The 21,487-nt window shown below is 32.4% G+C and overlaps 2 protein-coding genes and 1 long non-coding RNA gene across 3 annotated transcripts; 2 read left to right on the plus strand and 1 right to left on the minus strand.

The window, feature by feature from the left end:
* Positions 1–1,573: 1,573 nt before the first annotated feature.
* LOC145755398 (uncharacterized) lies at positions 1,574–4,075 on the minus strand. The gene is made up of 10 exons (XM_082571624.1): positions 4,041–4,075; positions 3,904–3,968; positions 3,644–3,740; positions 3,330–3,485; positions 2,976–3,103; positions 2,739–2,815; positions 2,479–2,493; positions 2,057–2,176; positions 1,854–1,939; positions 1,574–1,719 (listed from the first exon to the last, which is right to left on the minus strand). Exons 3-10 carry the CDS (start codon positions 3,686–3,688, stop codon positions 1,630–1,632), a joined length of 717 nt encoding a protein of 238 aa, XP_082427750.1. The 5' UTR covers positions 3,689–3,740; positions 3,904–3,968; positions 4,041–4,075; the 3' UTR covers positions 1,574–1,629.
* LOC145755399 (uncharacterized) lies at positions 3,000–7,065 on the plus strand. Its single transcript, XR_014284199.1, has 5 exons — positions 3,000–3,117; positions 3,910–3,978; positions 4,135–4,303; positions 6,335–6,491; positions 6,724–7,065. It is a non-coding gene; the product is annotated as an uncharacterized LOC145755399 (long non-coding RNA).
* Positions 7,066–10,633: 3,568 nt separating this feature from the next.
* Positions 10,634–21,114, plus strand: LOC145756082 (nidogen-1-like). Its single transcript, XM_082572321.1, has 24 exons — positions 10,634–10,932; positions 11,670–11,948; positions 12,136–12,269; positions 12,518–12,580; positions 12,728–12,873; positions 13,221–13,406; positions 13,524–13,784; positions 13,863–14,075; positions 14,682–14,791; positions 14,968–15,067; positions 15,188–15,520; positions 16,324–16,473; positions 16,749–16,886; positions 16,997–17,236; positions 17,347–17,652; positions 17,765–17,877; positions 17,958–18,078; positions 18,202–18,255; positions 18,438–18,656; positions 18,906–19,059; positions 19,196–19,353; positions 19,714–19,849; positions 20,152–20,267; positions 20,559–21,114. The coding sequence occupies exons 1-24, from the start codon at positions 10,744–10,746 to the stop codon at positions 20,681–20,683; spliced, it is 4,044 nt and encodes a 1,347-aa protein (XP_082428447.1). The 5' UTR covers positions 10,634–10,743; the 3' UTR covers positions 20,684–21,114.
* The last annotated feature ends 373 nt before the right edge of the window (positions 21,115–21,487 follow it).

Genomic DNA, 21,487 nt, shown 5'->3' on the forward strand with positions numbered 1-21,487 from the left:
TGACATGGAACAGTGGTGATCGAATCAAAAAAACTTATGATGTGATGTTTTCTTTTACTATTTAGCTAAGCCTATCATTTGTTGGTAAAGAATAATAATGCATGTTTTTAGAAATACAGTTTGCAATTGTTTTATTTACACCGTCAGAAAGAGGCTGGTTCAATGAAAATGTTATTGTGCTATCTTTTATCGTAAGCTCAATGTGCGCAACACCTGATGTTTTTACTTGATGAAACAACTGGAAATCGTTGTCAAAGTCACTAATGGCGTAGCTGAAAATGGCAAAGGGTGATCGATTGGTTTTAACGAATGCGCATACAGTTGACAGGCTTAAAGACGGAAATAGCAGCTTATATTTCGCATAACTGGTTCCTCTAACAAAGTTTAGGGACAAGCCTAATATACAAGCTACAAACAAAACATAATTTGATTACCGGTCGTTAGATTAACTGTTAGGGAAAAATTAAGGCCTTACGTAATTGTGCTACCCAGCTAACTTTGAGATCTGTGCATGTTTCATTCGAAGAAGATCTGTCTATCAACACCTGAAATCCCCATTTGTACAAGGCAACTGTTTTGCTTGTAAACGTTCCAGGGCAAGTTGATCCACCAATAACTTCGACATTTTCCACGTGCGCTGAATATCCATAACAACTAGAAAAGGGCACCGTAAAAATTTTCCTCGCCTCTATTTGACAGTTGGCCCGACAAACGTAAACAGTTTCTATTAAAACACGAGTAAGGGAGGTATTGTACGCAATTCTTAATTAGTAATTTTAATCAATCTCGTCTTAACATCAATTGCAGAACGTAAATTCTTTACAAACAAACCGTGCTAAATATAATCTCATTCTATTTTTTTATTGTAATTGATTGCAAACGTGTAAAATATCACCTTTAGGGTAAAAACACCAAATAACGCCCCTGATTGAGTTGTCATAGCAGCAACGCTTTTTTCTGCAATTTACTCCGTTAGGTCCAGCGGCCCCACAATTTACTCTGGTGTGTGGATCAGAATTGTCACAAACTAAAAAAAAATGATACTAATATTTTTTTTTTATCTGAGTTGCGTTAGACTGTATATTAAAACATATTTCTTTGAATCAGTGTTCTTAAACAATAAACTTAGCAACCAGTTATTTTAAAGTAGTCCTGAATTAAAAAATATGCATAAATAAATACTTTGTACAAAACTTTAAAATTATACAAGTCTGTAAAAATGTCTCTTTTTACCTTGAGTTGATACATATACAACTACCAGTGACCAAATAGTAATCACAACGCACTTAAAATTTGTTCGATTCATATCTTTTTTTAGATTACACGAATAAAACTAGTATATAACAAGTACTTACATAATGTGCCCTTCCTGCCTGAAAATTTGTATAATTAATCAATTTCGTGGTCATTAAATAAATCATGTCAAATTCTTTTTAATAAGTATAACTTTATGGTGTAATAGTAAAGCGCATCGTATAACATTTCAACAACATTACATAGTGAAAATATTGCTCTAATTAACGATAACATCGAATGCTTTAAACTTAAAAAAAAAAATCGCACGAAAATTAAGCTGTTTTAAGGATGATTAGAATTTCACACTATACCAAAGTATGGATATAGTTTTATTTAATACATGATTGACAGACTAAAGGCAATTACAATTAGTGGAATTTGCTTTTTTAAGAATTTTCTTGACATTCCTCCGCTAGTCGTTGTCTGCAATTTAAAATGACATAATTATTAAATTATATCAAATCTACTAAAGTGTCAAATACTATTCTGGCATCATATAACAAGCCGAAAGGTTACATGTTTTAAAAAAATTTAAAGCTTTTTTTATACTAACTTACTTCCATTTTGTAATCACAAACCGTCCAAGATGGGCTTAACCAAATTCCTTCAACTGAACACGTTCTTGTGGCATATGGTTCTTCAGCTAAAAATAAAATAATTGAAAAGCTGATATAATGTAAGTCATTGGTGTTGAAAGACTTAGCCTTCTATTCTTTGCTGTTTTTAATTGTACAATAAACTATTTTACTTTAAGACTTGCCATTTATAGCGTCGGCAGGACATCCATTTGCAGTCGAAACTGTATGTCCAGGCAAAGTTTCAGGAAAGTGTACTACTTGATTATCATAAATATAGTTCATATATTCTTCAGTGCAATTTTCTAAAATTAATTAAAAAATACAATAGTAATCCCCCTCCTTGTTAAAATTAAAGGAATTTTTAATCGCAAATTTTTTTAAAAGTTTTTGGCGGGGATAAACTTAATTACAAACTAACTTGCAGACGACCAGATAAATGGTAACTTCCTTAATTTTTAAAACACGCGGCACAAAGTTTTGTCGAATAAACTGAAAGAACTAAAATCCGTGGAATATTTAAACATAAAAGCAAGTTTAAAACTTATCAGAGCAATTAAAAGTAGAAAAGAGTTTAAGATGTAAAGGTATATTTGAATTGACTTACCTGGGGCGTTCAAACCTGAAACAAAAAATAAATTGTATATTAAGATTAATCGTATTTATCTGTTAAACTAATTGAAAGAATAGTTATTGCAAAAACAGTCATATTTTATTTAAGATTTATACTTTTTAGTTAAAAATTTGCACACACATTGATTAGTGTTATACAAATTTTCTATTTTATAATATGCAATTTTTAAAAAAAATAAGGTTTTAAAAAAGACTTTTTCTGAATATTAATTTAGATATATAGAAATCTAAAACCTTTGTTGATAGCTTCAATCATTATTCTTAAGGTTTCTTGAATTTCACTTTCTGTTATAAGATCACTCGTAGAATCTCTAAAAAAAATTTTTTATTGTATTTACTTATGTGTAAAAATAATTGGTCCTAAAAACATGTAATAATGCTTAGGATTTTGTATTATTTACAGCTTATTCCTATTAATGACCTTTAATTATCTTTCTTTTGTATGTCCTACAGAAAGTATTTTTAACTTACTTGGAAAGAAGTGTGTATCCCATAAATACATTCCTAACTTTACCACTAAGAAAAATATAATTGTCTTGAACATCGGTTTTGTCCCAGTGCTTACCTTTTATTCCCTGATGTAATTGTGATTGCCAATTCTACACAACAAAAAGTAAGTAAATTAGTTTATTTAGTTATAAAAATGTAATTTTATCAAACTTGCTAACAATTGCACATATAAGTTTACTTTAAATCATGGCAAATTTTTTTATAATTTTAAAATTACATCGCATATCACATTTGCTTTACAACTAAACACTTAATGGATTTTCCTCTTGAGCCTGTTTTACTTATAAATTCGAAAGCTTAAGTTTTTTTACTAACAGGATTGCGCAGTATAAAATAAACTTCGCAAACACTGGGTCCTGTTTTGTTGTAAAGATGGAACACATAATAGTTAACAGTTGTGCCGTTTATTTCTAAAGAATCCTCATAATCTGCATAAGATTCGTTGCCAAATAACTCAACATGGCTGTGCACCTACAAAAAAATTTATTGAAGCCCTTATTTACCAGATAAAATCCATCAGCTATGAGTAAGCCATAAATTTAGTAATTGTATGCAGAGAAAAATTATTTTAGTTGTAGATAATATTAAAGCATAATATAAACTATTTTTCCATTTTTAATGACATTTACCTTTAATGAATACATGTTGAACAAATCTGGATTATCGATCCACATAAGAATCACAAAAGGATATCCCTTTATCGAGTTTAAGCAAAATGTGGACTGGCTAGAAATTAATTGTTATAATTTAAAATGGCTAAATGTATTATGGAAAAAAATTGGCAATTTTCGTTGGGTTGTTTAATATTTTATCAAAGTTTTAAAAGTTTTATAATTAAATTAATTACTATATATACATTATCCCACAAAATAAATGAAAAAAACTTTACTTGTAGAAACTTTCATAATTTGTCCTTAAATAAGTTGAATGGTCAGCATCTTCAGCAAATATCACCTGACAAAATGTAAGTTAAAATTAACTTTCTTTAGTGATTTTTAATGAATAATGAAACTTAATTAAATCAACCTTTATTAAATAAACTCATAGTTCTTTACTTCTTTACAACACTGTCAATGACAAATATTAAAAAAAAATTTTTGTTTTTACTTTATTTCCCCAGGGATTGAACATATCTTTTTCATCATACGAGATTGCATAAAACGACTCATCATATGTATAGTTATGCCAGCCTTCGATGTTGCTTGTTATTTTGGAGGAAACTCCAACAATTTCATCACTAGCATCATGCAGAAAATTGTCACCAACATCAGAAACTGAAAATTTTAAAGGTAAGAGGCAATAAAATTTATTTGTTTGGTTTTATTTTTATATTTTTATTATATATAACTTCTAAATATTGTTAGTTTAGTATAGTAGTACTGCCTAGATTTTAGCAGTATATACTTTTGTTAAGAACCTTAATTAAAACATCTACTAAAAGTCATGTATTTAGTGGTGTAAACTAACCGGTTAAAATTGAGTTTGCAATTAATTGCAACGTTTCTTGTACCTCAGACTCATTCACAAGTCCCCCATTTACCCTAAAAACATAAAAATAAACATTAAGCTCACACAATGTAATATTCTCTCTTAACTTTTAAAATTATCATAAAATGATAGTTAACAATTGGTATGAAAATTTTTTAATTTGTTAAATTATTCTGCATCTAAAATGTTGCTACCTAAAACAAAATGCCAATATATTTTTTAACTTGTTGCTTGTAATATACTCACTTAGACAATAAAACATATCCCAAAAATACATTCTGTGCAGTGCCATGTAAGGTAACTACATTGTTTAATGCTTCTGTGCTGTTACTAAATTCAGAAGTGAACAGAAATTCGTTGACCGATTGCCATTTCTGTTTTAAAATGAAGACATAAATAAAGTTATTTTATTAGAAAACATTTAAAACTTACAGTTGCTTAAAACTTAGTTTCAGTACACTTACTTGGCTTTCCAAAGTAAAATAAACTTCACAAACACTTGGTTTATTGCCAGTATTATAAATTGTAAACACTTCGTAGTTAGAGGTCCAATCATTGTTTGCTATTTGGCCACTGTATGTTGTTGTATTGCCAGTTTTTCGACGATCAAACTTTGTTTTAACCTTTAAAAAATTTATAATTGAAATTATTTTTAATTTTTTCATAGGCAGCTTGTTATAACAAATTATGTCCATTATGGTAGCAATAATATAATTTTAACTGGGCACTGTTTTTAATATTTTAATTTACTTGTAAGTTGTAAGTGTGTTGATTTTTGTTTGGATTTTTAACCCACATTAAAGTAAAGAATGGAAGATTAACTTTCGATATCACTTGGTAATTTTTATAACTAGAAAAATCAAATTGATTTTTTTTAATTTCAGTTTATCTGTTTTTAAAAATTATTTTGTCATATTTTTAGGTTTTAGAAAGTCTAAAGTATAAAGTATACATTAGTAATGCATTTCAAAAAAAGAATTTTACCTATAGTACAAATCATAAAATACTTGTTTAGTTATTCCATCTTCAGAAAAGTAAACCTAGACATTTGACAAATAAAAAAAACAGAAGTTTTAAAAAATAAAATATAATAATCATATAAAAATTAACCTAAAAAACAAAATTAAATAAAATATTCCTAGATTTTAAGAAAGCGCAAAATTTTAAATAAATTGGAGTTTTAAACTTACCTTATTTCCTTCACCAAAAATACCGTACATATTGTCCCCCCCATTTGCTATCATTTGCATGGAGTAAGTATAGTTATACCAGTTTGGTAAACTGTTCCTTGTCGCAGGTAGTTGTGCCTCAATAGCGTCTAAGGCTAACCCAGTAAAATTCCGATGCTCACTGTTTACTAAAATATAAGAACCATTTTTTTGTTATGTTCTAGATGAACTTCCATATTATTTGTGGTTCTACTTTTTAAAATACATACTTTAAAAGCGCTTTACTTTAAGCTTGGCTTTTTGGATAAGATTTTTATTTTATTCTCTTTATTTCTGGGTTTTTTACTTTGTTACAGAGTTTATTTTTTTTTATTTTATCTATCAACACTTACATTCAAAAAGTGGTGTTAAGGTGGAAGTTAAAAAGTTGTCTGTTGTTTCTTTCGAGAATTTTTCACTTGTTTCACTAAAATAAAAAGTAAAAAAAACTTGTGGAGAAAGAATTAGGTACAGATATTTGTAAACTTTCAAATTAAAATTAAAAAAAAAACTTTTTTTTGTAGAAAATGAAATAGAAAAAATAAAAACAATGAAATAAAAAGACCTATGTTATAAAATGAAAAAAATATTACAAAGCTTATATATTTGTTTTATGTTTTGTAGATTGATACAACAATTTACCTGGAGAGCAAAAAGTATCCGAGCATAATATTTTGTGGCGTGCCAGTAAGAGTCATATAATTTTGTGTCACTTTTGAGTCTTTGTCAGATCCAATCAATGTACAATGATACGTACCGCTGGAATTCCACTGCTAATAAGGTGTCAAGATTTATATTTTTTAATTGAGATTTGTATTATTTTATTAACATAAATTAATTATATATTAATAAACTTTAGATACTTTGAATAAAGAAATCAAAATTTTATCGAAAAAGTACTGAACAAAAATGTTCTTATTTTGAGTTAATTTAATAAAGTTTATTAATGATTATTACATTTTATAAATAGTAATAATAATAATAAAAATGAAACTATTATATATGACTCACAGAAACGCGATCTATCATAAAAAAAATTTGAGAAATTGAAGGTGTGTCGCCTGAATGATATTGTACTGGAAAGTAAGCGATTCTTGAGTTATTTAAATAGAATGTATGAAACTCATTATCCCTTTCCATTTTACTTGTTGATTCTGAATAACCATCGACCTGAATTGTAAGTTTTTTTAATATCTTTTCACTATTTAGTCAAGATTTTATTATTTTAACCCAGGGGGTTAAGATTTATTTTTTAAACACTCAAGGGCCAAGATTCAGTTTAGAATAAAAAATCGTTTTTTTTTGACGTAGATTGTTTATCACTAAGTTGTTTAAATGAAGTTCTATGTAGAAATTTGATTGGCAGGATCTTAGTGATAAACAAACCTCACTTAACAACGAATTTACAAAATTTTGATCTAAAATATAACGTTTTCGGCTAACCAAATTTAGCTAGCAAATCAACTTTTTTATTTTTAAACAATGGAGGCAGTAATGCAATGTAATCTGTAGCTTCACAATGTAAACTTAACTACAAACTGTGTTCAGAAGCATATACTGTATGTAGAATAGAAAAAAACAGGGCATGATACCATTGCGATAGCACTAATGAGACAATGAATTTGTTGTAAGGCACAGTATAGGTGAAAAATTATAAAACCTGTATTCTGTAAGAATGCTCTTCTCCTTTTCGGTTGTTTATCCACATTAACCCGAAAAATGGATGCCCAGTCCGTGTTCCATATTTGTAGTTTTCCACCCTGTAGAACAAAAATTTTTGTGACTGTTTTACTTAGGCGCCTCCATCGTTTAACTTGTATTTCTAGTACGATCACGTAAACACATAACACAATTAGTCATGATAGAAAAATTAAATGTTTAGCTATCTAGGCGCACCGAATTAAAGTGCTAATTAAAACTGTTGGCAATCCACATTATACTATAGTTAGACTTGGTAGGTTTTTTAATAAATCATCCAATAAAAATAACGATTTATTGAACTCACCCGAATTCGGTGCCATACAAAAGGTAGTCAAATTCAAGATTCCCATGGTAGACCTACATACAAGCAAAGCATGAATATACAAATTGTATTTATATTGTTTTATTAGGCTATTTGATATAAGTACAATACGGAAGGTTAATTGTCTCAGAGCTTAAAACAGTTGAAGGTAAAAAAGACGCTGTACAGTTAAAAGGGGATGGAAGTTAGTACGTTATACACTTAACAAGTCAAGTATCTATCAATTGTTTTAGAAGACTTAGAAAGTCCTTATTCATACAGATTTGGAAGTCAAAATACAAAAGAACTAAAATTGTTTTTTTGGTGTTTACAATACCTTGTTGCTAACCCCATCGTACATATAATCATCATGTATATCATACTTGTGTCCATCATATTTGTATGAATAGAAATCAGCTATAGAGTCCGTAATGTTTTGCTGCACATTTTTAACTTCATCGAAAGCTTTGGTAAGGATTCGTTCAGGAGTTAAGTCATCTGTATATGTATATTATTCAGGTTTTAAACAAGCTTAGTTCATTAAAGAATTGTGTAAACACAGTTTATTATAAATCATATAAAAACAGGCAAAATCAAAATTTTTGGCAAATGTAATTAATCAAAGGTATAAAGCATTTTTTATATTTTGACATCAAAGCTTCCAACTTCAGAGCCCATTTGTAAAAATCTGCGTTCGACTAAGGAAAAAAATATTTTGAGACTTCGATGTTGTAACAAATTTTATACAATAAGAACCTATTATATTATCTAGTATTTATTTTAGTTACATATATTTTTTTCTGTAAACTTGCTTATATAAGAATGTTATTGACTCTGCGGTGTTTGCTTGCTGATTGAATTTTAACGACTCGGCATGTTTAGTTAACGACTTGGTATATATAGTTTAACGACATACCTTAACAAATCCTAACTTTAAAATTTTGTAATTTCAGGCTGTATGTTATTTAGGATACAAAAATATATTTAAACCGTTTGAAGCAATATAGAAAATTTTACAAATACTGTTGATATTTTAACAAGCAAAAAAATAAAACCTTAACAGGGTGTATATTTAAAAAAATAAACCAATTAACTATTAAGTAATAGTTTATATAAATAAATGTTTACTGTTAATCTCTAAATACTAAATTCAACAAAACTTACTGATATCAGCTCCCGCGGTTTTTCCAACAATTCCTACGATCAGCCATAAAACGTATAAACATGCCCTGTTTTTAATCATTTTGTTGTCTTTGAAAGAACAAAATGTTGAATTTCCTTAAAATGAAACGGTCTTTACAGTTTGTTTGTTAAACGGCACAAATGAAGTGGTTTAAAAATAGATCGGGGCATATTTTTGTGGATTTTGGTGACAGGCTGTAGTTAAATATTAACAATTACGTAATACAAACAAATTAAAGAAGGAGAACAGGTCATGAGTTAACCTTTGTTTCAGGTCTTATGATACTTATAAAGTTTTAATAAAACTGTGTCGGAAAATATTTTTTGTTCCGCCAGGCGACGTAACAGAGCTGTCAAAAATACGAATAAAAGGAGCGTATACTGTTCAGTTGTTTAGTATTTAGTCTTGCCAACTGACTACAGGCCGAGAGGTTTCTGGTTTGATCTGCACCAATGCTATACTTTTATAGCAAATTGTGATCTTTGTTGCAATATTTAACAGCTAAAACTAACTTTATAAATTTGCAAAACATTTTGAGACTTGTCCCATAACAAATTCTACTAAATTGTAGTTAAAACATCTGGCCTCTTATTCTCAACAGCAGATCAAAAGCTCTTTGGACCAGGGTTAAAATGTAGTGTTAGGCCATTAAGTCGGCCTTTTTACATTAAAGAATAAAATAAAATAAAAAAAGTGTCGTGCACCCGCTCACATTGGTAGAAGAATTATTTATCAAATTTTGAGTCAAATTTCATTCACCGATTAAAATATGAGTCGAACCAATTTTTATTAAAATCAGACGCTGACTAAATTGTGGTCAATCTTTATTATGATTCGACTCATACTTAGTCCGACCGACGTCTCATTTTGTTCAATTTTTATTGCCGGTTAGAGAACGTGTGATTCTGTTTTGATGTCAATTATCGGCATTCGTGGCTCGCTAGGTAGTATTTAGCAAGGGAAACAGAGATTAAATGCGCGGTCTCCTCACTGTAATTAACAGTTTTTCGTGCCAAGGAGAAATATTTTTAAACTTGCCATATACGTTAAGATTAATTTAAGCTTTTATCATTAGAAAATATTCCATGGCTAACAGTATTTTAGGTCTGGGTTATTTCTTTGCTGTGCATGATTTTTTTTTAAATTTAGATGACTGTGTGTATTTTAATGAATATTATATTACTTTTAACCATATTAGGTGCATTCATTGTACTTCTTAAATTTTTCTTTTTATGTAAATACCCCAACAAAACGGCCTTGTGTAGAATAATTCTCAATCCCCCTGCTTTTTTTTAAGAAGTAATCCTAATAAAAAAATTCCTTATTTTCCGATATTGCATGTTTAAAAGATGCTGCTGTGTAAACGAGGCGTTCTCTATTAATCACGAGGACGTTATAAGCAAATATTTACGCTTTTAATTCGATGTGAGAAGTTTCGATGTAGGGCACGAAAAGAACTCGCGAAAATAAAAACAAAAGATCTGACCTCGTATGCGCTTCCAACAGAGCGGCAGTTGGCGAGCGGTCGGCAGTGAACTAATTAATACCTTTCCCTCTTTTATTGAGGATTGTAAACCTACATACAAAGACTTCACAAGTGTCCTTAAATCAACAGCAGGGTCTCGTTCGCTTTTACGACCGCGCAGCGCGAAACGTCAATTGCTCAAAAAAGGGTGATTTACCTTTTTTTCTTCGCGACTTGCTATATCGTTGAGAGCGTAACGAGATTCGACTAAAAGTAGAAGGAAAACCTTATTCTCTAGTTCGTAAGCTGCAGACGGCATTGCGAATCTAACGAGATAGAAAACTTAGTTTAGTTTATAACTACTTGAGTTCAATTTTTAGAAAATGCAGTCGACTGTAGGCATTTTAGTGCTTGGCTTGTGTGCCGTAGTTCAAGGTATAACAACCGACGAGTTTTACCCGTTTCACCCTCGCAGAGACGCACGTTTGGCACAGGGCAATGTCGTGAGCTCGTCAAAAATTAGCCTGGCGGTGCCTGCCAAGTTTTACAACACTGAATACGACTATTTATGGGTAAGCACTTAAGCATTATTAAGTTAAAATAATAAAGAACGTTATTTCATGTTGCGCATAGGTACAATTTTATCATTTTGCAAGAAGCTGGAAGCCCCGGTAACCCGGTTTCGCTTTAAGTTTTTAAAGTGCTCGGCAATTATTGACAAATTCCAGTTGTGTTGTATATCAAACACCAGCGACCTATTTCTAGGCCCCCATCACAACGGTAATAGCCAGTTAGCCTTTGTATCGTACGAACGCTATTTTTGAAGCCAGACGCCTGCTTCCTGCCGAAATGGCGAAGGTATACAGGCAATCCGGTTTTCCCGACAGTAAACATAACACAACGAAATTCGAGACATCAACAAATTCCTGTCATTTTCGAACTCCCTTTTGTCGTAGGCATGCGACATGCACACTGTCACCCTTTTACGCGACATCGGAAACTGGCATTTAATTTTCAAGCGTAAATTTGCCTGTGAAGTTTAAGCATTGGTTTTGTTATAAAAACTCTTACGGCCGAATGCATTGGGTAGCAGACCATACCCAAAAATTCTTTAGGCGCTATTATTACACTGGGTTCCCAATTTCGCAAAATAATCACACTAGCGTTAAAACATTACACGAAAAGTAACATGGCGTTCTTTGGAAACCTTACAAAGTTTTTCAATCAAGTGTCTATCATAACCGTAAACAGTTGCACCTAAATTTGCTAAAATATTTGTTTTCACCATTCATTTTAACGATATTTTCAGGTACACACTGATGGATTTATATCGTTCGCTCCCGACATGGAGAACCTACCCGAATCCGAATTTCCATTCGCCGAGGCTTTACTTGCCCCGTTTATGGCCGATTTGGACACTACTCGACATGGAACAGTTTACTACCGTGAAAGTCACAGCCAAGACGTGCTCACACGCGCTTCTAGTGCCATCCAGCGTTCATTTCCAACAGGCGCTGCTGATTTCGAGGCTGAGTCGGCGTTCATTGTAACTTGGCATGAAGTGGAAGGACAATCCGTAACTGGCGAGGTAAATAGAATTTGACTGTTTCTTAAAAACTTATATATTTCTTAACCATTGGGTTAAATGGGTTTATCAAACGGTACAAAACTAACTGCGAAATTTTGACATGTTTTTGAACACAAGTTTGAAGAGTTGCATTTCGTGCAGTTACTTTATTAACTTTAAATCTTAACTAATATATTATCCATTTTAGACTGCCCTATTTACCTTTCAAAGTATCCTGGTTTCAAACGGGCAAGACACTTACGCCATTTTTCTGTACCCCCGTTTGAATTTTGGTGTCTCTCAGGATGGCACTAAACTACAATCATCTGTTTTCGATGCCAAGTAAGTGATCTAAACAAATTATATTAGTTTTTGAACAAATTTTTTCGTATTGCCGAAGACATAGTGTAGTCGTTACTACATATGGTCTTAAATATGGCAACATAACAGCTTTATAATGTTTTGAACTGTCCCAGGCAACTCGAAACGAGTCATGGGTATTAAAAAATAAGGTTTATACCTATGTAGACGACCTTACCACGGCGAGGCAAAATAAATATGCACAAAATATAATTTTTTTTAATTTACAGGGTCGGATTCAATCAGGGAAATGATAGATATTTGGAAATGTATCCCACCAACAGCATGGTTGAGTAAGTATTTTAACTTGTTCAAATGCAAAGTACGTTGTGGCTAGTTAGTCATAGGACAAGTTTAGCTAAAATGTGCCTATACAGTAATAATTCCTTTTTTAAAAAGTATGTTAAATACAAAAATAACATTTTTTACTTACTTTTCAGTTACAAAAACACGAAGGCAAAAGGAGAATGGATATTTCAGATCGGAGGTGAAGGCGTGGTAAGAAATAACGATGTTGTTTTGCCCGAAAAAGCCAGACACGGTAAACGACAGATCGACCAAATATTTAACGTTCAAGAAGTAAATTGTAAGTTAAAACTGTTCAATGTTTGTTTAATAATTAATGTAAATAGTTCCTTAAAAATATGACGACACATTTGTTTTACTACAAAGACACAAAGTCCCATTCGAACTAATCAGTAAATGCCTAAAAACTTATGAAGGCTTTTGTAAAGGTTTAAATTAAATCTAGGCATCTTTTAATGACCCTTTGCTTATAAAATTGATTTTTAATGATGTATGCCAAACAGTTTTGCAATAACACTTTTGTGCATATAACTGAACTAGTACAATTTGCAAAAAAAAAAAAAAACATCACCAATAAAAAGTTTTACATAAAATATTTTAGCAAATGTTTTTAATATTTTTTTTAAGTGGAAGAGGAAGAAGATCTTCCGGACTACGCGTACAATGATCCCGTTCAATACGATTACTGCTCCAGCACAGATCAGCGAGAACAGTGTACATCCAGCAACTCGCACTGTGCCAATTACCCAAGCTCGTACTGTTGCGAGTGCGATTCCGGTTATGTTGGCAACGGGAATGCATGCATAGGAGACGGTATGTAAATATATCTGTTGCGATTTTGTATTTGTAGGTGCAATTATTTTAGTGTCTAACTGCCCTATGAGCGTCGGACTTAAACATAAACAAAGGCTATTAAATTTTCTATTGCAGGCAGCCCAGTCACCATCAACGGCAACATCACTGGAGTAGTAGACACCAGAAATGAAGACGGACAGGTAGAAAGATTCCATCTTACCCAGAGTGCCTACCATTCCTACGCCATAACGGAGCAAGGTAGATTTCATACTGCAATAAGCGACGTTCCCGCTGCTCTTGGAAGGGCGATGCAGCCTATTGTCACCTTCGGTACCGTGGTTGGGTGGTTATTCGCGGTTCCCACGGCACCTGCTGTAAACGGGTTACAGTACACTGGTAAGTGTGGCTCGTTTAACGTTTCCACATTAAAGCCTGCTTAAAAATAAAAGTAATACGATTTTTCTGCCATTTCAGGTGGGGACTTTAGCCGCCGAGTCTCTATTCGTTTTCAGGGCAATAGTGAATACAAGTTCGACATGCGACAGCAATTTTTTGGCGTCTCTAATCAAGATAACGTGGACACCGTCACAGCTAAAACGTCATTCGTCGGCCTCTTGCCCGCGATAAACGAAAACGAAAAAGTTAACATGCCCGAATATGAGGAGCAATATGTTAAAGAAGGCACAGGTTGGTTTTTAAGATTATTAAATGAATATTGCCTTTTAATTTGTTGGTTGTTTCATGATAAAAAATCAGTATTAATTCTTAATTAGACTATGTCTTAGTTTATAAACAAATAAGTTTTATAAAAAAATAAAAAATCAGCACAACTTGGAACTTAATTAGCTACAAAAAATTATTGATAACCTTTTTGTTGACATGGCGAAGTTACATATGTTAAACCGAAATTATTACACGCTTAGGCTTTTAATTACGTCAATGTCTATCTACCAAACAGTGTTTTTACTTGACTTAATACCCCTAACGTGGTTCATGTATTTACGCTAGCAATATGTCTTATATAGGTCACTGATTTAAATTAAAGTGACCCTGTTCAAATAGCAGTAGATGTAGTTTGATTAGCTTTATATCTAATGGATTATAACCTTCTGTATGTAATAAAGTAATAAGGTCAAATGACGAGCCACCCTGGAAAAGCTTTCTAATAGCTATCACAATAATTGGTGTTTGGTGTTTTTTACCAATTTACATAGCACTATTTTATTTTTTTTTTTGCATTTTTGTTTTTCGTTAAAACTAATTTTAACAAATTGTTATTTGTAAAACTTTTAGGGCGAATTACCAGCACTTCAGTTCGAACTTACACTGTCGCTGATAAAGTTTACAGTTACACGATTTCTCAAACCATTTATTTCCCAGAATGCAAGGAATCTTTGCAATACGTAAGTAGTTTTAATCTTTTATAACCCCAACTATTTGTTACATTTTTTTTCAATATAAAAGACGACTTCAAAGGCCTAAACTTAGAATAGCTTTTTTAACATAGTAATGATTTGAGGTGGTTTTTGATATTCTTGTTGTTTAAGGTTTGGTATTTTTATTGGCTTGTTTTTTTTAGGTACCAGACGTTCTCAATTTGCAAGTTTCGGGCATTTTCTTGAAATATCACGATGACAACAATGTAAGATATGCGATGTACGGCAAAGTCAATGCTGGAGGTAACATCCAATTCTTTTTAAACTATTTTGCTAATAGGTTAAAAAAATACATTGACAGAAATTTAAACAGAGTCATACCAAAATTTTTAATAATAAGTTATCTATTTAATCATTTTTTAGGTGCCCAGCCCGTTGTCCCCACTACGACCCCATATTGGACTCAAGCCCCCCGCCAGCCAACCAATCCTCCTCAGGAAGAGTGCAACAAGGACCGTCGCGACTTCCAGTGCCACATGCGCACGACTTGCGACCAGCCTGACGTGAAACAGTATCTGTGTGAGTGTGGAAGCGATTTTGGTGCGGACACTTTTAAATGCGACGATATTCCTGACTGCGTTGGAATGCCATGCCAGAACACTTATTGCGAGACCTTTAGAGACTCATACACGTGCGCTTGCTACAATTTTGCTGGCTTTAACCGAGGAAGCGATGGAAATCAGTGCATCGCCTCAAGTAAGTAAATGTTTTTAATCCAAAATTTTGCTACACAATAGTGTTGTATACAAGTCATGGCATTAAATTACGAGCCGAAATGTTTCATGCTCGAACCCCAGTTTTAAAAAATGACACAAAATCGCCCTTAAGCCTGGAATTAATAGGTCACTACATCACACATATTCCTAATGTAATAAAATACCTAAGTAACATATAAAATGGAGCTACTAGTGTCATTTTGTTATGAAAGTTGTTTATAATAAATTTTACAGTTAAAAATTACTAAACTTTGCTTTTTGTTTTGTAACTAAAATTTTTTTTATTTTTGCACAATCTAAACAGTCAGTTAAAGCCCATATAACTTATTTAGTTTATGGAATTTGTATTTTATATTTGAAATTGAACGGGCGTTGTGGCAAAACTAGGTCAACTAAACAACCCTATTTTTTTATGCTTGTTAAGTGTGCAAGAAGGTACTTTATATCACTTAAGATCCCAAATTGTTAAGAAATTGGGGCTCAAGTCTTTCGTTTGTATTTGTTGAGTAAAAGAAGTGGCTTTTCAAATTGAAATTGGTTTTCAATGTTCGTGAAAGTGATTTCAAATATTTTTTTTAGTAAATTTAAAGAAACAGTCAATCAAGCTTAAAACATTTTAAGGGAATTTTAAATTAAGATATTGTCCTTACAATATGGTCTTGGTTTGGTTATTTTAGTGATTATTTAAAAAAAACATTTTTGTATGCTTTGACTATTAACAAAAAAACTTCTAAGAAAAAAGAAAAAAAAAATTTATTTATTCACTTTTTTTTCGATTTTTAGATCGAAGTGTGGAGGATGACGGTCGAGTGGAGGAGAGAGATCCCTGTTCGGAGCAGGGAATCTGTGGACGAGGAGTTTGCACCAAGATTGAACAGAGCTACAGTTGTTATTGCGAGAACGGATATTACTTTGATGATTATACATGTGTCGGTAAGTTCATTTTTTCTTATTTAGTTTAAAACAAGTCTTTGCAGAACTCACCTTAAATTATACATTATTCCTTTAAAAGTAGTCAAGATATTTGGCATTATTTTAAAAATTAAATGCTAGCTTTATTTCAAAAAATATCACGTTCTGATTAAATACTTTCTATACCTTACAAAAGGTTTGATGGTAAGAATTTTATCCAAACGTGATTTCTTTTCAAATTTATAACTAAACTTTTTTTATATTAAATTTAATTTTTTTTTGCATTTTTTATTCAGATATTGACGAGTGTTACGAAAACCGCCACAATTGTGCAATTAACGCTGGTTGTTCAAACGCTGAAGGAACTTATTACTGCACCTGTAATCCAGGCTTCAGTGGAGACGGAATTACTTGTTTAGAAGACGCTGGCAGAAGTATGTCGATTTTTAAGTTAATTTTTGTATTATTGTGTTTTAGATTTTTTTCGCTTTTGCCTTTTTTAAAAATCTTTTACCTTAAAAATAAACAAATAACCATCTTTCAGAACCAACCCGACCACTAAGCCAGTGCGAGATGGAAGAAAGAGAAGTAGATGAAATGATTCGAACCAACCCAGGCCTTCAGGATGGTCCCGAGGGACCGGACTGTATGGAGGATGGTACTTTTGCGCCACGCCAGTGTAACGGCTTTACCCAGGTGTGCTGGTGCGTAGAAACAACCATGGGGACCGTGATGGAAGGCAGCATGACAAGACTAGGACAGGGATACCTTCTCGATTGCTCTGGTAAATATTTAACTGGTCTTTTCATGTAATATTTAATAAAAAAATTATTTATTTACTCTTATCTTACATTTGATTCAAATTTGTTGTCATTTTATTAATTTTATTTTTAGCACCCCCAGCAACCGCTGCACCTACAGCCCCACCTACAGATCCACCTACGGCTCCTCCTACTGCCCCTCCTACAACCCCACCTACTACTCCACCAACTGCCCCAGCTCATTACACTCAATGTCAAACTGAAAAATGGGAAGCCGAGCAGACCCAGCCCCGCGTCTCGTCTTCAGAGCGTCCCGTTTTTGTCCCCCTTTGTACCGGATCTGGGGCTTATGAACCCATACAGTATCACCCAGCTGGGTTTTTTATGTGCGTCGATTTTAACGGGGAGGAAATTGTTAGAAGCAGTACTGAACCTGACTGTAAGTTTTTTTGTTGCTAACAATTTTATTTCATGGTAATAATCCCCCTAAATCTTTTTATATTATGGGTAGGAATTTTAAACAAAAACGATTTAAAAATTGTTGTTTGTAGGCCTAACACCCTGCCAAAAACAAGAATATTACGCCGGAACTGACAACGAATTTGCACACACCAACAAATTTGTCCCACAATGCACCGAGACAGGAGATTTTGCGCGCGTTCAGGTAAGATTTCTATGAAAATTCTTACATAAAACAAATTTTTGAAACTACTTTTTCAATTTTAAATTGAATTTTATTTTTAGTGCGACGAAAGAACTGCGTCGTGTTATTGCGTTGACCAGAATGGCGAGGAAATTTCCAACTCAAGAATTTCGACTGACGACCCGAGTACGGCAACCCCAGACGCTTTAAATTGCGACAGACGTAAGAAAATTTTCATAAATTTATTTTATTTGTGAGATGGACAAATTTTAAAATACAACATTAATATTATTCTAAGCTTTTTTTTTCAAGGTTTTATATTTTATGACAATTTTTTATTTGTAGTCGATCCTTCATTTGACCAACCAGCTATTTCTGCTGAAGTTATTTTCGCCCAAGGTAAGTTAAGAGTTTAATTTTTAGCTAAGCCAATGTAACTTACTTAAACTTTGTTTTTCAGGTAACTCTTACAAACCATTTGTCATTATATTTTTAACACAAATTTTAAAGTTTTAACTTTTGCAGTCATTCACTGTATTTTTTTTGAACTGTAATTAAGCAGTCTGTATATCATTTTTTAGCTAATAGCATTGGTGGTGTCGACCTGCCAATAGGTGCAGATAGTGTAGCAAAACGACTTTACTTTCATCCTACCCAAATGGCGATCGGTTTGGCGTTTGACTGTGCGAATCAAAATCTTTACTGGACAGATGGCGCTGGCCGATCTATTTTCATGGCCCCCATTGACGACCTTGGCGCAAAAGTGACATTCGCATCAGGCGGCGTTAAGAGCCCGGAAGGTAAAAGTTTAATTTTTTACATTATTTTGGACTTTTGTTAATTTTAATCAACTTTCCCACAGTGTTGTCAATGCCAGCTTCGGGCATTGTTTACTCCTTGGTGTTATTGTTGTTTAATTAATTTTTTAGCCTCATTATGGGCCACTTTGCATAACCTATGGTTTAATTTATGCCTTACTTAGGGGCACTTCAAGAATCAAACTTGGTACCTTAGGCTAAAGTAAATCAATATCTCTTATTTTTTACTAGGCATTGCTGTCGATTACGTCAGTGGAAACGTGTATTGGACTGACTCCGGCCTGGATAGAATCGAGATGGCCAATGCAAATGGCGCTAACAGAAAAGTGATTATTTCGAAAGGTCTCTCCAACCCAAGAGGCATTGCGGTTGATCCCTTCGAAGGGTAAGCACCTTTTTTTTATCTTATTTTTAACATTTGATCCTCAGTTAGTTAAACTAAAAGATAAAATTTACAGAGAAAATTTATCTTGGATCTTAATCAATTTTTTTTAATCCTAAATTAAATATTTTTTGAATAGCAAATTGTACTGGTCCGACTGGAACAGGAAGAATCCTCGTATTATGAGCTCAAACTTAGACGGTAGCAATCCCACTGTGTTTGTCTCATCTGGCCTTAAACTACCTAATGATGTTACTATTGACTACTTCCACCGAAAAGTTTGCTTTTTGGATGCTGGTGAGTTTAAACCCCCCCCTCCCAAAAAAAAATGTTTTATAAAATTATAAAAGGCAACGACTTTATTTGGCATAGTGGTTTTGTATATTCGTAAACCTAAGGTTATGGGTTCAATTACCGCTGCTTGAATATTGTAGCCTTTTTACAAAATATATAAGCAAAGCTCTATTTTTACAAACAGGGTAATAATTAAAGCTAGGTGTCTTTTTTAAAACCATAATATTGGTTTTTTCTTTTTCAAGCCGTATTGTTATATTGTTTACAAAATCGTTTACATTATTATCATTGCCATTGACGCATGGAAACCAAAATAAAATATAATTGCGTTTGTTATATTAACTCCCATTCCTTTAATTACAGACACGAAAAAGATTGAGTGCATGAACATGGACGGAAGCGGCAGAACTGTTGTTTATAATATTCCCACCAACGTTCCCAGCCAACCGTTTGGTCTGGCCGTTGACGGTGATATGATTTACTATACTGACAGACGAGGGTAAGTTTGGATTAATACAGGGCCTTTGTTTGTGTAGTTCAATACTGTAGCTAACCTATATGACTTTAAACCATTTTACCAAATTAACGATTGCCCAAAAACCAAAATTTTGGAAATGACCTTCCTGAAAATCGGTAACGATCTTACGGAAAAAATTTAGGCCAACTTTTTTTAGAAGTTGGGGTATTCTGTTTCATTATCGGTGAAATGGCCTTTTAGGGCATATGTTTTTCGATGAAATGTATATTGGATCAAATGACAGTATTTCAATTTATTATTTAAACTTTTGATTTTTTTTAAAGACATCTTTTGAATATTGTCAATCTGGCTACCAATGAAAAATCAATCATGCGTGGACCGATCGGGTCGCATGGTCAAATGTTTGGGGTTACTATCGGTCATTCTGCATGCTCCCAGGGTAAGTTTAAGATTTATTATTATGTGTCATAAATTTTGTGTAAATGATTCACAGAAATCTTGTTAATACCTTTTCTAGTTATTAACCTTGTTAGTGTTATTTGCAAACTATGCTGCGTACCAGTAGTGGGATTAAGATTTCGATCTTAGGCCAAAAATATTTATATTTAAATTTTTTTATATTTTTATGCTTATTTTGGTTTTGGCTGTGTAGGATGGCCTATACCTTACATCGAGACATATATATAAATTTGGCAAAAATTAAAGTATAATTTTTCTTCTTTTTTTTTAGGCTATAACACATGTAGTACAAATAATGGGGGCTGTTCACACATTTGTGCCGCTTTTCCAAAACAGGGAACCAGAAAATGCCTTTGTCCAGACAAAGCAGCAACCAGTTGCGTGCCCTCTGAATAAAAGCATTTTTCTGCTAATTAGATGGAACAAATCGTAGTCTTAATGTACAGCGACATATTTTTGTGATCTTTTTTTAAGGAAATTCGTAATTATATTGTGTGTACCTTAACCAAATTGCCGTTAAAATTGTTTTTATAATGTCTGTGTTTCTGTAGTTATTGCGTTTAAAGTTAGGCTTATTATTATCAAAATCAAAGTTTTTAATTATTTTTATTCATTCGACAGTGAGTAGTCTAAAATATCGCTAATCGATCTAACAATAATCATAATTTTCTAACTCATCTCTATGCTTATCTTTTTATCCTTTTATCAGTTCAGCATTTTTATATTTCATTCATTCAGCATTATAATGTGTAATCAATAGCATCAGACATTGTTAAAATAAAAAAACGGTATTTCTTAAAAATTGTTTATCGTTTTTAAATGAAATAAACTTTAAAAAATAGTGGGCGGCTGACTACCTAAATTAAAGATAAACTCTGTTACCAGGGGAAAAAAGGAACTTACTACCTTAATTAAAGATAAACTCGGGAGCTGACTACCTAAATTAAAAATAAACTCTGTTGCCAAAGGGAAAAATTGACTGACTGACCTGTTACACTTACAGGTAGCAAGTTACAATAGATTGGATAAAATGTTTGCTCCAAGCCAAAAGCTATTTAACATTACAAGTAAAATATTTAACATGAAAAGTATAGAAATATTTCAAGTAAGAACTGCACCCAAATTTGATCGTCAAAATTCGTCCAGCGCAGCTTGGTAAAATCTTGATTAATGTTATGGCTACATTATTAGTAGTTGTAA

The sequence above is a fragment of the Corella eumyota genome, chromosome 6 (assembly GCF_963082875.1).
Source record: "Corella eumyota chromosome 6, kaCorEumy4.1, whole genome shotgun sequence".
NCBI lineage: Eukaryota > Metazoa > Chordata > Ascidiacea > Phlebobranchia > Corellidae > Corella > Corella eumyota.

What these genes read in the sequence shown, in the direction of transcription:
- LOC145755398 (XM_082571624.1), bottom strand. Translation starts at nt 3,688, where the DNA reads ATGTGGATCGATAATCCAGATTTGTTCAACATGTATTCATTAAAG. An exon ending in GGATACACACTTCTTTCCAA is followed by an intron (nt 2,816 to 2,975) that starts GTAAGTTAAAAA and finishes AATTTTTTTTAG; the next exon opens with AGATTCTACGAGTGATCTTA. An exon ending in TTTGTGATTACAAAATGGAA is followed by an intron (nt 1,720 to 1,853) that starts GTAAGTTAGTAT and finishes TTTAAATTGCAG; the next exon opens with ACAACGACTAGCGGAGGAAT.
- LOC145756082 (XM_082572321.1), top strand. Translation starts at nt 10,744, where the DNA reads ATGCAGTCGACTGTAGGCATTTTAGTGCTTGGCTTGTGTGCCGTAGTT. An exon ending in TGATGATTATACATGTGTCG is followed by an intron (nt 16,474 to 16,748) that starts GTAAGTTCATTT and finishes TTTTTTATTCAG; the next exon opens with ATATTGACGAGTGTTACGAA. An exon ending in GCGGTTGATCCCTTCGAAGG is followed by an intron (nt 19,060 to 19,195) that starts GTAAGCACCTTT and finishes TTTTTTGAATAG; the next exon opens with CAAATTGTACTGGTCCGACT.